Genomic DNA, 14,833 nt, shown 5'->3' with positions numbered 1-14,833 from the left:
GGGCGTACTGTATGAGTACAGTACTGGATGTATGTTGGGGGACTCCGGCATTCGGGAAGTCAAGTTGTGGGGTGGTGTCGTATTAGTGAGTCTTGAGTCTGAGACTGTCTGGGAATAGATATTGGCGCTGTCCCCGAGCCTCGGATGGATGAGTTTCCATTGTCTTCCACTTTTCTGCATCTTCTATTTCTTCTTCCTTTTTCCTCCACTCGCATCGACTGGACAAGTATCTCTATTTTCTTTTTTTTTTCTTGCAAGCAATTGCAGGGACTCGAAGCGCAGTGCAACCGCTTGTGCTTGTGCTTTGTGCCGTGGACAGACAAATCTGGAAAGGCGACCTGACACGGGGTTTCTGTGGCTGGACTATTCCTCCGCTTTTTCGTCTCACCACTGACTAAACACCACGGGCTATTTTTTCTCTCTTTTCTCTTCCCCAGCTTCCTCAATTGTTGCCACGCTTACTTTGCAACATTGAACCTGGAACAACCCGAATTCTAGGCTTCTCTCATCGTCAATCCTGCAACCAGCGAACATCTGATCAACACCAACTTCTTCGCCATGGATAGCGTCCTGCGTCAATCCAAGGCCATGTGCCCGTTCCTGAAGTCGGCATCGCCCGCGACCCTGCGTGCCATGTCGACGGTGGCTCGCCCCAAGGCCTCGCCATTGGGCGGCACCATGTCCAAGCTGCAGCTGTATGCGCACCGCTGCCCCGTCATGGGCAAGGCCATGGCTGTCCAGTCGTCCAAGTACGGCGCTGCGGCTGGTATTCGTGCCTTTTCGGCGCAGACCAAGACCACCGGCAAGGCCAGGCTTCACACGAGCCGCAACCAGGAGGCCCGGGCTGTGGAGAGCCCAATTCTCGAGGGACGCAAGAATGGTAAGTTTTACTTAAAGCATACAATTGCAATTGTGAATCAATTCAACTGACATTTTTGTTCTGTTGCAGCGCCGCCTCCTCCTCCCGGCGTAGCAGCCCGTAAAGATGCGCCGCCGATCACCGCGACTCCGTCCGTCTTCAGCTCAACCGGCAAGTTTTCCTATGAGGATTTCTACCAGTCCGAACTGGACAAGAAGCACAAGGACAAATCGTACCGTTACTTCAACAACATCAATCGTCTCGCCAAGGAGTTCCCGGTTGCCCACATGGCCAGTAAGGAGGACAAGGTGACCGTCTGGTGCGCCAATGACTACCTGGGCATGGGTGGAAACCAACACGTTCTCAATACCATGCACGAGGCTCTGGAGAAGTATGGTGCTGGTGCTGGAGGCACTAGGAATATTTCTGGACACAACAAGCATGCCGTTGAATTGGAGGGGACTCTGGCCAAGCTCCACGCCACCGAGTCGGCCCTCGTCTTCAGCTCCTGCTATGTTGCCAACGATGCCACTCTGGCTACTCTTGGCAGCAAACTCCCAGACTGTGTTATCCTGTCTGACAGTTTAAACCATGCTTCCATGATCCAGGGCATCCGCCATTCTGGAACCAAGAAGATTGTGTTCAAGCACAATGACATTGCAGATCTCGAGGCCAAGCTGGCGTCGCTGCCTCTGCACGTCCCCAAGATTATCGCTTTCGAGTCCGTTTACAGCATGTGCGGTTCCATTGGACCGATTGAGGAGATTTGCAATTTGGCTGAAAAGTATGGCGCCCTCACCTTTTTGGATGAAGTTCACGCTGTCGGCATGTACGGCCCAACCGGCGCTGGTGTTGCCGAGCACCTGGATTGGGAGGCTCATGCCAACGGCAGGCCTCGTGGAACCATCATGGACCGCATTGACATTTTCACCGGAACTCTTGCCAAGGCCTACGGATGCGTTGGTGGCTACATTGCTGGCAGCGCCAAGTTTGTCGACATGATCCGATCGCTCGCTCCCGGCTTCATCTTCACCTCGACTCTGCCACCGGCAACAATGGCCGGCGCCAGGGCTTCTATCGAGTACCAGATGGCCTACGATGGCGACCGTCGCCTGCAGCAGCTCCACACCCGCGCCGTCAAGGAGGAGCTCAACGCTCGCGACATTCCCGTCATTCCTAACCCGTCTCACATTATCCCCATCCTGGTCGGCAACGCTGGTTTGGCCAAGGCGGCCTCGGATCTTCTCCTCCAGGACTACAAGATCTATGTCCAGGCCATTAACTACCCCACCGTTCCCGTTGGCCAGGAGCGTCTCCGAGTCACCCCCACCCCCGGCCACAACAAGGAGCTCCGCGAGAAGCTCGTGACCGCTCTTGACGAGATCTGGACTCGCCTTGATATCAAGCGCACTTCGCAATGGGCTGCCGAGGGTGGCTTCATTGGCGTCGGCGAACCGGACAACGTCCAGGAGCCTCTGTGGACTGATAAGCTGCTGGGTATCGAGCAGGCCACGCAGGAGGCCAAGGCCGCCGGTGTTCCTGAAAATGGCATCACCGAGGCTCTGCTCGCTCGCGAGGAAAACAACGCCAACCGCGTGATGGATGTCTCGGCTTAAATGGCCGAGTGTCGCCATGCGATGGCCGCGGCTTGCCTCGAGCCAGCTGCAAATCAAGTTCCTTTCTCTATATAGCCACATTTTTGATGACACTTTTTTTTGATGCTCCCACGACAGCTAAAGCTGCATACAAGATGGGATGACGAATACAAATAAGTTCTTTGGCGTCGTATACGATGCCGCCTATAACCTTTCTTGTGTCCCTCTGCATTGTGCCTTGTGTTTCTGTGTCTGTGTCCATCTATATTCATCTTGTGATGACGTACTTTGTATAACTCCGTGTACTTACTCGTATCGCCTTGGATTGGAACTAACGCCTTGTGTAAATGAAATCTTTAATTGAACGTTTTCCAGTTGGCCAATAAGACGCCCATGATTGCAAACTGCGTCATTCCCACATGCTGCATGTTGGCTGTCACTTTTGCCATGGAATGTCTCGCAGCTGCTACAACTGTATGTACGAGTACGAGTACAGTGCCCGTCTCCCCATTCGGCCTAGCATCCCCGGAGCTGGAAAAATGTCTCGGATGTCAAACTGTCAACTGTCAACCGCAACCCGCGGAACTCAGCCCCACAAGTTCCGAGACGGACGTCCGGTGCAATTTCAACTCCGACTCTCCGTTCTCTCAGGCCTTCATGGAGCCCTTCTCTGGATCGTTCCGTTTCTGCAGAAGCCCCCCGAATGAATGAGATTCCCTTTCCTCTCTCTCTCTCGTACATTGGCAACTTTTGTTTTTCTCTCTCTGCTTGTTTGTTGGGACGTGTTGCTGACTGGATGAATGGTTGCCTGTTTCGATTCCCCGTGCTAAAAATTCACACCATCGCCCAACTTACTTTTTGTTTTTGGTGTCTTTCTCTTTTGTCTGTCTCCTTATCACTTATCAACCATACTTTACTCTTCCGTGATATCAAGACGGAGCAACTCCACGCGGCGAGCTTACGGAGCAAAGGCCATCTAGGGCTCCGTAACTAACTTAAAGACCTAGTACTTGCACCGGGGATTTCCAATACCTTGTGTGTAAATCCAAAAAGTACAAGCGAACCAGCCCTCCACAAAATAATAGAGAGAGAGACCTCGGTATCCCCAGAAAGCAAGCATCAAAGAAAAGACCTTACCGTCCCGGCCCCCCGGCGATGGAGCTCACTAATAAAGGTCCGAAGGCTTGCACGACATGTGCAAAGGCCAAGGCGCGGTGCATTCCCGGCCCGGAGAGGAGCAGCAAGTGTGAAAGGTATGTGAGAGCTCTCTTGAATTTGAGTCTGCCCGTGGTGGTGCTTTGTATTTGTATTCCTCCGGAGCCCGATCCCGGGGGGGAGGGGAGGGGAGATGTATGTACGTGCGTGGGGTGTGTTTGTTGTTCCCTCCTCTCTCGGAGGGACCCGGGGACGGGATTTTCTTTTTGGTTGTCAGTGCGGCTCCGGAGTGATTTCCCTATCCTATCTCTCTTTGGGCTTGGTTGACTTTTGCTGTTGTTTACGTTATTGTGTGTTACGGCAGGACTTTGGTTTATTAATAACGTTTGCCTGTGTTGTTGTTGTTAGGTGCCAGAGACTAAACAAGGAATGCGTCTCGCAGCGGCCCGCCCCGCCCCGAGCCAAAAAGGCGCCGAAGAGATCCAGGGTGGCCGAGCTGGAGAAGCGATTGGACGAGTTGTCGTCGCAGTTTGTCGATGGAGTCGTTGCTGTAAACCCCAGGCCCAAGCAGCCGTCGTCGTCTTCGACGGGGCCGGAGTCGGTATCAACCTCGTCAACCAATGGCCAGTCGCTCACTGAACGGCCCCACGGACAGGGACAGTGTCCGCAACGGCGGCAGAAGACAAAGTGCGATAACATTGTCACGTTTGACCATATGTTCCCGTCGCCGAGGTCAGAGAGTGCCGAGGCTTCGGGGTGGAGCTCCGAGGCCGGGAGTAACGACTATGTTGCGGTTGATCGGCTGTGGCCCGATGCTGCGGAGGCGGAGGCGCTGCTGCTTCAGTTTCATGATACGCATGCGCCCTTGGCGCCGTTTGTGGTTGTGCCGAAGCATTTGACGGCGGCGGAGCTACGTCGACAGAGGCCGTTTTTGTGGAGCGTGGTGATGATGGTGAGCTGCTTCGTTGATGGGCCGAGACAGCATCGGTTGGGGAAGGAGGTGATGACTGAGCTGGGGAGGTTGATGGTGATGGAAGGGAGTAAAAGACTTGAGACTCTACAGGGACTGTTGTTGATAATCGGCTGGTGAGTGAAGTCTTTTTTGTCGCTAATGATTTACTGCAACCCCCTTGCTTCAGGATATGGCGATGCTAATAGTAGTTTCACCTGAAACAGGCACAACTTTGCCTTGAGGAGTGCGCAGTTGACCAATCTGCTCTTCCTCGCAAGATCTATGAGTTTAAATACAGCCAATACCGGATGTCTATGTGGCGCCACCGGCCCTACCAGCAAAGACGAGATCAGATGGGGAGAGCTAGAATACGCACGAGCATACGTGGGGACATACTACGTCAACGCCATGTAAGTTCAGCAGCCCTAAGACGAAGAATACCAGCTTTCAAACCCTATTGCCTCTCTCATTTTTCTAACGACAATACGAAACAGCGTCTTCAACACGAATAAAAAGGCAGATGCCTTTATAAACACTTCACAACTAGACAATTTCTGCAACATGCTTACTTCGCCGGGGGAATATCCCTCTGATATATACTTGGCGAAGCTCGTCAAGATTCAGATGCTGTCGCAGTCGATATCCATGGCCATGACGTTTGATCCTACGCAGCCGCAGCCGATGCAGCTGCCCCTGGCGATGGTGATACAGACGTTCCAGGAGCAGATTGATGCATATCGGGCATCGTTACCAGCTCATCTTGTTGACAATGGCAAGTTCTCTTCATTCCTTTTCTCTCCTCTTTTCTTTAACACTCTGTTCCATGAATATACCTATGGCCATCAACATTCTAACATCTTTGTAGGCACCATCCAATGTCACATGGCCATATCAGAAATCCTCCTCGCCGACATGTCCATCTCCGATTCCCACTGCTCCTCAGTCGGCCTCTCCCTCGAAGACCGCATTCAACTCCTCTGGTCCTGTCTCCGTGCCCTCCGCCGCTTCTACACCGCCCACGCAGCGGTCAAGTGCTGCGACCTCAGCGACAAGGAGCAGCGCAACTTCCTCGGCCTCAACGCCTCGGATCTCGCCTACGCCATCATCACGGGCATCAAAATGCTCATCATACGGCTTCCCGGGTGGGACCCCAGGTATATCGTTTCCGAGCTGGGCATCAGGGAGATGTTGGATCGGGAGGTTGAGGTTGTGGGCGCGGTGGTGGCGCGGAGGGAGAGCGATCGTTGGATGGAGGAGGATCCGCTGGATAGGATGTACAAATTGTTAAAGTACGGTAGGGATTTGGTGGATTTGCAGCTGCAGAAACTTGGGATGGAGATGGATGTGAGGAGTAGCAGTGATTCCGCGTCGTTATCGCCGCCGTCGGTGGTGAATAAGAGAGAGGATGGGCCGGGGTGGATGATGGTGGGGATGGAGGATTTGGATGATGACTTGTGGCAGAGCTTTATGAATGACACGGCGTGGAGCTTGAATGGGGAGCCGATGGTGATGGATGCGTTTTAATATGGTGTTTTTGGTTGGCTTGTAAGATTGGAGCATCAAGAGTTGTTTATGGATCGATCCACAGACTGGACAAAGTGGTATTGTCAGGCGTTTTGATTATTGAAGCGAGCAGAAATGGGCATTGGATTATATTAGCATTTTTGTATTATAGCCCGGCAGGGAACATACATCATAGGGTTTCTCTTCTCATAATCATATCTTATAACTTTCTGTCCTCCTTTTATTTGTTTATATATCAGCCACTCTAACTTAATACTTAGTTACACTTTTTACTCTACCGCCAGAGCCTCAATCTTGGCCTTTGCTAGCCATGCAACGTCTCCCTTTGCCGTCTCTGTCCGAACTGCACTCAGCTCATCTATAAAAGCCGGCACAAACGTCCCCGGCCCCCGTACATCATCCCTCACAGCCGCCCTCTCCGCCGCAATCTCAAACAAAACCATGCCCGCCACAGCCGCAATCAACGGATCACTCCGAAACGCGGCCTCCATGGCACTAATAGTCGTCCCAAGCGTGCATCCCGTGCCCGTAACCCTGCCCAAAAACTCATGCCCATTGTCCACACGCAGCGTCCGCACGCCGTCACTAACAACGTCCGTGGTGCCGGTCAGCACGACAACGGCGCCGGTGCTGCGGGCGACGGATTTGGCGAGGGAGGCGCGCTGGGGGATGGTCAGGGATGAAGAGGAGTCGACGCCGCGCTGGGTGACGGAGGCGCCGTAGACGGTCTGGATTTCGCCTTCGTTGCCCTTGATGACGGTGAATTTGCCGGAGGAGAGGAGTGTTTTGACGGCGTTGCGGCGGATGGAGGTTGCTCCGGCACTGTAGACGTGTGATGTTAGCATTATGATCAAAACGATATATGAAGCGAAGAAAAGTTGAATAGGGGGAAGGGGGCAAAAGGGGCATCATGGACATACCCAACAGGGTCGAGCACGACGGGCCCTCCAGCGGCGTTATATGCCTGAAGTGCCTGGATATGATTCTTCAGGCCTTCAGGCGTCACGGTGCCCATGTTGATGACGAGGGCGCCTCCCAGCTTGGCCAGATCAGCGGCCTCTTCGGCGTAGTTGGCCATAATGGGGCTTCCGCCAACAGCAAGGGCGACATTGGCAGCGAAGTTTTGCACGACCTAAGCATTAATACAATCAGTCAATATTCCTTTTATGATTTTCTCTGTTCTTCAAAGTCAGAAACTCACCAGGTTGGTCATGTTATGAGACAACGGCGTCGTGGCGGCCACAGCCTTGATGACATCCGGAACCCGGCCGGCGACGACCTTTCCAAGCAGATCCCGGGCCGCGGCCGCAGGGTCCGCAGCGGCGACAATGGCGCTGACGACAGCGATGCCGTCGAGGCTCTTTGCGGGGGCGGCGCTGGATTCGGCCAGCACGGAGGTGGCGTTGGAGCCGTTGATGCCGCCGATGCAGACGGTTGGGATGGAGTGGCCGGCGGAGGAGAGGCCGAGCAGGATGGAGCGGATGCCGGAGGGGCCGATGATGGATTTTGTGTCTTTTTTGCTGTGTTTGTGTGTGAGTTGTTTATTATACATTTGTATGTATGTATGGTAGATATCAGGGGTTGGAAAGAAGGGGGGAGAAAGAAGGGGAGAAGTCTCGTCAGACAGCTTACGTTGAAGTGGCATAGACGGTGCCCAGGCCGAGATAATCGGCGCCGGCTTCACATGCCTTGAGGGCTTCTTGGATGGAGCTAGCTGTGACGCCTATGATTTTGTCGGGGCCCAGCAGTTTTCGAGCTTCCTCGTATGCTGTTTGTTTTTGAGTCATGAATGGTCAGCTTCTCTTGTTACCCATGATATATGTGTCACAACGACAACCAATTGAAAGCGAATTAATCTCAACTAGAGAAGTTTCTTCATCTCATGCTCCTCAACAGTGGAAATAACAAGCAAAAATGAAATGAAATAAAGACTCACCCATGTCATCCTGTCCAATATGCACTCCCTCGCATCCAACCTCAACCGCAACGTCCACCTGGTCATTCACCAGCAGCGGCACTCCAAACCGCTTCGTCACCTCATGCAGCGCCCTCGCCGTCTTCACCGCCGTCTCCCTGTCGCTCAGCTTGTCGCGGTACTGCACAATCGTCACGCCGCCCTGCAGAGCCGCTTCGACGACGCTGGTGAGGTCTTTGTTGCCAAGGATTGCGGGCGTCGAGTCTGTTACCAGGTAGACGCCGTAGTCTACTTTCCCCTGTGCCATTTTGCCGTTCAATTCCTTTTTATTGATATTCAAAAAAGTGTTTTGAAAAGATCAAGTCGGTATTAAATGGTTGAGTGAATGAGAAAGAAATGGCGGTTGTTTTTTGAGGTGAAAATGTGATGTGGAAACTGCTCAAGACTCGCAGGGCGTAATTTGATACCCGGGAGGCGGCTATGATCGGACCCATAGGACATCAGCTTTATTATGACGCCATGTTGAAGTAGCTCACCAACAATGGCAAAGGGGATCAACTGATTCATTTTTCTATATGATGAAAAGAACAAAATGAGATAAATTATCAGCCAAGAGCAATTTCCGTCAACAAGTTTTCTACAATTTTTTTTTCCTGCGCATTTATCTAATTTCTAGCCCAGTACTCTAAAATGCTAGATACGATTCCCCAGAGACGATTCTGCTCTCAAGAGTTAATATTAAGTCGATCAAAATCTACCTCATACGAATTTCATACATTAAACATACTGACAGTCACTGTTTACCCTCTTGTATCTATTCCAAAATGTAGTCTGTATTTTGCGCCAAATGCTGCTGAGATCTGGAAATATACCCATCTAAGCTATTTATATCCACAACACCATATAATTCACATCGACAGCCGGTTTTTATTCCCCCTTTGCGTGACATTTCCTGACACGCCAGTCCATCCATCCATACTTTATTATATACTTCCCTCCCACATTACTGCAACATGGCATCCAGGCTCTCGCCAAGCACGCCCTCAATCTTGACAATCCATCTGTGAGTCTCTCTTTCAACCACCTCGTCGTCATCCTCCTGCAGCTCGCTGATTCTAGGAAGCATCTCATGCAGCATCGAGAGCCATTCCTCGCCAAGTCGATCCGTCAACGCCTGCTCGCACTTGACAGCCGCCAACCTGATGGCTGCCTTTTCCGATCGAAGATGCTTGAGCAGCGCCGAGTTCAGTTCCTTCTGGTGAGCCTGCGAGTCTGCCGCTGCCGCAAGCTCCACGGTTGTGGGAATCAGGGCTTCATCGACGTTGACCAATGCAGCGTGAGCGTATTGCTCCATCAGTACGGGGGCAATTGCTCCAAAGTGCGATGGCGCTTGCCAGAAGTCGTCCTGATCGTGCTCGAAGCATTTGGCCAGTGTGGTGAGAACGCGGCTCCAAAGCTGTCTTTCGCCGCTAATCTTGACGTCGACGCTGCTTAGAATCTTGATCGCGTCCTCCAACACGTACGTGGCATAGTTGGTCACGATTGACTTGAGGTTCTCGAAGAATGACTGCAAGAACCCGTAGACACTGTACCGTCGGGCTGCCAATCCAGCCTTGTCGTTCTTGGGGAGTCCAGTGCTGGACCATTCGATAAGCTGCACGAAAATAGGTCTGAAGGCGGCATCGTTGAGCTTGTAAATCATCTTCAGCGCCTTGTCGTTCATCGACTCCTCCAGGGCAGTGACACGAGCGAGCGTTGCATCGCTGGTCTCGCCCTTGGCCAGTATCTGCCTTCGCAAGTCGAATGCCTTTAGCAAGATGCTGGACAAAACTCCGGCATTCTTAGTAATGGCAGACTTGAGGTGCTTGTCGATAGCCATTCCCAGCATTTCAATGTACTCAGACGTAGCCTGTGTTTCAAAAGTTAGTGTCCTGTTCTCTTCTCCAAAACTTGTGATCGTATTGTCATATCTTACCGTAAAGCCATTGGATGTGGCGCTGTCCCAGTTCAGATCCAAGCTTGTGAAGATCTCCTTTGCTTCCAGTTTCTTCGCAAGGAACTCACGGCAGCCAACACGAGCCTCATTTGTCTCCGCATCAAGCTCTGCTTCTGCTGATTTGTTGGAGACCTCTAAGATTCGGCCAATGTAAGTGGAAAGCATGTATGGCAGGTGTTCAGCAAGAGCACTGATGAATCCGAAGCCGGCCGAGTGAAGCTCCTCGTCTCGTGTATCCTCTTGCAAGCTTTGGTTGAGATAGGTAACTGCCTGAGGAATAGCAATGGGCAAAACTGGCACAATGGCGTCTTGTAGCACGTCAACGAGAGACGTGAGGCACAAGAGAGCCATGATACGAAGCTGCTTCTCGTCTTGGCCAAGGCAGTGCTCTCCAGCAATTGTTGATGCAGCCGCAACCACAGCCTCGATATCCTTCTTGCCATACTTCTCAGCAATCTTGTCAACACAAGTGACCGCTGTGTGCTTGTAGCGGATATCTCTGGACTCCCGGATCGCCGCCGTGAGCTGCGGTAGGAAGGTGAGCAAGGCTGTCCTTGATGCAGGGTCTGTGTTGCTTTCTGATCCCACGCGGAGTTCCAACGCGCGAAGGACCTTTTGGCGCAGGTCAAGGTTGGGTCTGTCGAGCAGGCTCTCCACGGCCTTGATGAATTCACCAATTGAGAGGAGGTTGAGCAGGTTGGAAAGTGCATTTCCGCATCGGCTGTGCAGGCTCTTGTTCGACTTGACCGTATCCGCGAGTACCAGCACGTCTTCAAGCAGAGTTGCATAGAGTTGGCGAACCTCTGACGTTTCCATGTCATCTCGGTCGGCAAGCTTGCTAATCTGCACCTTGAGCTTTCGGTTTGCTAAAAGACTCGGGAGCACGGAAAGCTGGCGGAGGGCAATCTTTTCAACGTCCTTTTCTTCATCTTCATCACCGCTACCAAGCAGGATAAGCGACAAGGAAGGCTTAGGCTTGAAAAGATCGGAAGTGAGGTCGAGCAATTTAACCAGCGTCTCCAATTGGATTTCGATGCTGAAATCATTGAGAAGGTCCAAAACAAACTGGAGCAAGTCGTCGTTGAGCTCATAGCGGTCGACAAGCATGCTCACCAGTGTGAACAAAAAGTCCTTGGATCCCATGGTTTCAACTAGTGCTACGAACAGGCCGTGTCGTCGGTGTACCGGAATATGCTCGTAGGCCGTCGTGAAGCTGACCAGAATGTCCGAAGCACCGGCAACGGGGCTTTTCTGACCTTGTCGTAGCGACTCGATCAGTGGGGGCACGACCTCTTTGATTGTCTGCGCTACGACGTGAGCAGAGTAGTCGTCGCTCTGGCGAAGCACCGATGTACCCATAAAGGTGAAAATGGGCATGACACTGTGAAGCACCAGGTGCGGCGCAATAGTGGCCAGGTTTGCAATCAGCAGCAGCGCGGCGTTCTGGACTACAGGGCTTGACGACTTCTGGATACAGCTTACGAGCAGGTCTCCGTAACCGCCAGAGCTGTCCACCTTGAGATTCTTGTTGGCCTTGTACGCTGGCATCATGGCCAGAAGACTGCGTAGGATCAGGTTCTGTAGGTATCCTAGCTCTGAGCCGACGACAGTCCTAAAGTGTTGAAGCTCGGATAAAGCTGTGAACAAACCGTCCAGCAGCTCAGGATGTGATACAGGATCCGAGCTATCGACGATTTGCAGAACAAAAGTAACCTTGCGCAGCGCACGGCTCAGCTCGGGAGTAACCTGGGTGTTCAGACCGCGGTTGGCCTCGGAAGAGCTTGTTCGCCTTCGCTTGTTGGGAGGGGGCTCGGTAATCATCTTGGTGCCCGTCTGAATCGAGTCCAAGAAGAAGGATAGGATATCTGTCGTCAGGGGCACGGACTTGAGAAGATCTGCAGCCTCGGCGGGGATGACGGATTCCGTGTTCTCGGAAGCAGCCTCTGGTTCTTGAGACAGCTCCAAGAACTGTTCCGCCACCATAAACTTCATCTCGTCCTTCATCGAAACCCACATCTTCTTGATCCGAGAGAAAGCCGCCCGAATAAGGCCCGGCCTTTCGCCACTCGCAGTGCCCTTCAGCAGCGTAAACACAAATTCTAACCCGGCAGCGTCGCTGGGAACGATAATGTCAATGAATTGAGAGTCCAAGACGGACTTGTCTAGCTGTTGAGAGAGGCAGATCTCTGTCGACTCGGAATCCGTCAAGCCAGCCCAAGACCGCAAAGCGGGCAGAAGAAGTTGTGTCCTTGTCACGTTGGAGACACCGCGGATTTCGTTCAGGGATTTGAGGAGTCTACTCTTCACAAGCAGTAATGGAGTCGAAACAATGTGAGAGGCGAAGAAGGTTAGCAGCGCCTGTCTGCCGGACTGGGATAGGTGATCTTTCTTGTCCAGAGATGGCTCAGGGGCGAGTTGATATTTGCCGCTCTCGATGGCAGACTTCAGAACGGCAGAGATGTGCTCTGGGTCCATGACGCACTCTTCAACTGCTGGCAGAAGCTGGAGGTGAAGGAATCTGGCGGCAACATCTACACCCAGGGCTGCGACATCCTTGGATTTGAGCTTTCCATAGAGAGACTCAGCTCCCCATGCCTTTGCCGATTGCTTAGCAAAGGGAGGCTTGTATAGCCCAGCTGCTACTGTGATGAGATCCGCTGCTGCTTGACGCACTCGCTTGGAAGGGTCGCCCAGAGCCGCAACGCTGTAAGGGATAAGGGCCTGTACATCCACCGTAGACCCTTGTGCAGCCTTTAATCTGTTCCGAACCATATCCAATGCCGCAGCACGCGCCAATGCTGGATATTGTCCACACCAGATCCTAATAAAGAAGCTAAAGTATGTGCAGTCTGCCAAGGCCGATTCCCGCTTGAGCTTGGGGAACAGGTCAAGCTGGCCAAGAAGTTCCGGTTTTCGTGGAGTTTGGTCGGAGACGATGGACACAAACAAATCGCTGAGGCTAACAAAGGCTGCATCATCTTCTGTTGAGAGAGATGAAGCGAGAGACTCGGAGATGTTGGCCAACTCGGCGAGGCGTGCCTCAGGATCCTGAGATTGGGCTTGGGCAGCGGCGTCTCCTGCCTCGTCTTCTCTCGTGGTTTCGGGAAGTTTCCTGGTGCGGAAGACGAGATCCAGCTTCATTTCCAACTCCTCGATATCGAATTTGACTTCGTTAATGACCAGTTGAATAACCTCGCCAGACGATCCAGTAGTTTGAGACAAAGAAATCAGGGTAGATCCGACATCCCTTCTTAGAGAACCGTCTTTGTCGTTTTCGTCGTTGAGCTCATGAGCCGTTAAGAGCAGCGATTTGAAAATGACAGACACCTGCTTGTCCTTTAAGATGTTGCTGCCCAGAATCGTGGTGATGGTTGCAAGGCCTCGTGAATCGCCCTTCTTTACCAGTCTTTCGACCAGTGCCAAGCATAATCCGTTTGCCAACTTATCTACACGACGCTCCTGGCCAATTTCAACAAGAAGGCTACCAATATCTTGCACCTTCATAAGCGCTCTGGTAACTTTGCTGCTCATCTGTTTGGCGGATCGGAACTGAGCAAGGATCGTCAAGCAGACCAAACCGGGTCGAACGGTGTCGGCAGTCCAGCCGTGAACGAGCTGCTGCATCAGCGCGGTAACAGCATTGTCGTGCAGATCGCCCTTTGAAACGAAGACGGTCACAGCCATGTAGGAGGCAATTTGAAGGTTGGGGACCTTTCTCATGACGAGCGATTCGGCGAAGATGGGACCCAGTCTATGCAACAACGCCTGGCTGCTGTCGCTCTGCACCGCAGCTCGGCCAGACTTGGTGCGATCCAGGATTCCACTCACGGCCTCGGTTACGAGCCCGCCCCAAAAGGTGATGAGGGCGGGATACTGATAGCCTTTGCGGCATGATTCGAGAACGTATTCAGACACGGCAGTCACGAAGTCGACGTGGTGGATGGCCTGGTGAACAAAGATGGATCGGGGAGGTGGCGTGAGAGATCGAATATAGGGATCGAGGAATCGGAACTGGCTCGGAATCTTCGGGGGGAGAATGGATAGTAGAGTTGCAAATGCGGTGATGGAATGATATGGCAAGAAGGTCATGAGCAGAATCGACGTATTATCGACATGAACGCTGCAGATGAGTAGACAGGTCAGCTAACTCCCATTCAACTTGAGAAGGGACCGCAATTGATTTGCTTTGGTAATAAACGCACTTGAATCGTCGAACTAGCCACTCAATGGCCTTGATTGCGGGCATCAATCTCAGCCGACTTCCCACAAGCCTGAGAAAGGCCTCGATGTGACGATCCAGCTCTTCATTCTCAGCGATTGTGAGCTGGTTTCGGTCTTGGTTCTGGCTCTCTTCGCTGAATAGTGTTGATTGGAAGGCAGTGAATCGACCGTCCAGTTGGCAAAGCTCTTCAAAGCCCTGGTGGCATGTTGCATACAGAGTCTGATAGCTCTGGGCGGCGGCAACTCGAGGCTCCCAGATCAAAGACTTTGAATGGGCAGCCTTTTGCGCTTTGATGTCCAAACTCGACTTGGAGTTTGCGGCAACCTGCGCCAGCTGCGCAGCAAGCGAGGTCGCCATTATGTCGAAAGTTGAGGCTCCAGGTCGGAAAATGGACTCGAGATGGGAAAAATCAGGAACGCGGCGTTCTTGACTATGGCGCCTCGAAGCCTGTTGAACTTTTTTTTTTTTCAAGACCTGGAAGGTTGGCGGAGACTTGCTAATAATTTTCTTATCGATAACGCCGCACTAACAAAGTTGGCTGCAGAATGTACTCCACGCCCAATCACGTGGCTGCTGTCATCCATTTCACCACTAAATTTGGAGCACCGGCGATTA

The 14,833-nt window shown here is 52.4% G+C and overlaps 4 protein-coding genes across 4 annotated transcripts; 2 read left to right on the top strand and 2 right to left on the bottom strand.

Annotated features, from left to right (window-relative positions):
* The first annotated feature begins 369 nt into the window (after positions 1-369).
* V8C40DRAFT_27305 (5-aminolevulinic acid synthase HemA) lies at positions 370-2,509 on the top strand. Its single transcript, XM_083220428.1, has 2 exons — positions 370-880; positions 950-2,509. Exons 1-2 carry the CDS (start codon positions 559-561, stop codon positions 2,473-2,475), a joined length of 1,848 nt encoding a protein of 615 aa, XP_083072597.1. The 5' UTR covers positions 370-558; the 3' UTR covers positions 2,476-2,509.
* A 557-nt stretch (positions 2,510-3,066) lies between these two features.
* Positions 3,067-6,296, top strand: V8C40DRAFT_246812 (uncharacterized protein). Its single transcript, XM_083216184.1, has 5 exons — positions 3,067-3,707; positions 4,018-4,695; positions 4,786-4,971; positions 5,056-5,333; positions 5,427-6,296. Exons 1-5 carry the CDS (start codon positions 3,610-3,612, stop codon positions 6,083-6,085), a joined length of 1,899 nt encoding a protein of 632 aa, XP_083072596.1. The 5' UTR covers positions 3,067-3,609; the 3' UTR covers positions 6,086-6,296.
* Positions 6,260-8,441, bottom strand: V8C40DRAFT_246810 (bifunctional hydroxyethylthiazole kinase/thiamine-phosphate diphosphorylase). The gene is made up of 5 exons (XM_083216183.1): positions 8,022-8,441; positions 7,718-7,853; positions 7,287-7,605; positions 7,006-7,217; positions 6,260-6,907 (listed from the first exon to the last, which is right to left on the bottom strand). Exons 1-5 carry the CDS (start codon positions 8,305-8,307, stop codon positions 6,355-6,357), a joined length of 1,506 nt encoding a protein of 501 aa, XP_083072595.1. The 5' UTR covers positions 8,308-8,441; the 3' UTR covers positions 6,260-6,354.
* A 148-nt stretch (positions 8,442-8,589) lies between these two features.
* V8C40DRAFT_27253 (snoRNA-binding rRNA-processing protein UTP10) lies at positions 8,590-14,666 on the bottom strand. The gene is made up of 3 exons (XM_083220372.1): positions 14,199-14,666; positions 9,976-14,116; positions 8,590-9,909 (listed from the first exon to the last, which is right to left on the bottom strand). The coding sequence occupies exons 1-3, from the start codon at positions 14,573-14,575 to the stop codon at positions 9,004-9,006; spliced, it is 5,424 nt and encodes a 1,807-aa protein (XP_083072594.1). The 5' UTR covers positions 14,576-14,666; the 3' UTR covers positions 8,590-9,003.
* Positions 14,667-14,833: the final 167 nt, after the last annotated feature.

Source organism: Trichoderma camerunense, assembly GCF_050948025.1.
Source record: "Trichoderma camerunense strain CBS 138272 chromosome Unknown V8C40scaffold_10, whole genome shotgun sequence".
Classification (NCBI taxonomy): Eukaryota; Fungi; Ascomycota; class Sordariomycetes; order Hypocreales; family Hypocreaceae; genus Trichoderma; species Trichoderma camerunense.
This window is presented reverse-complemented; position numbering and strand designations above follow the sequence as displayed.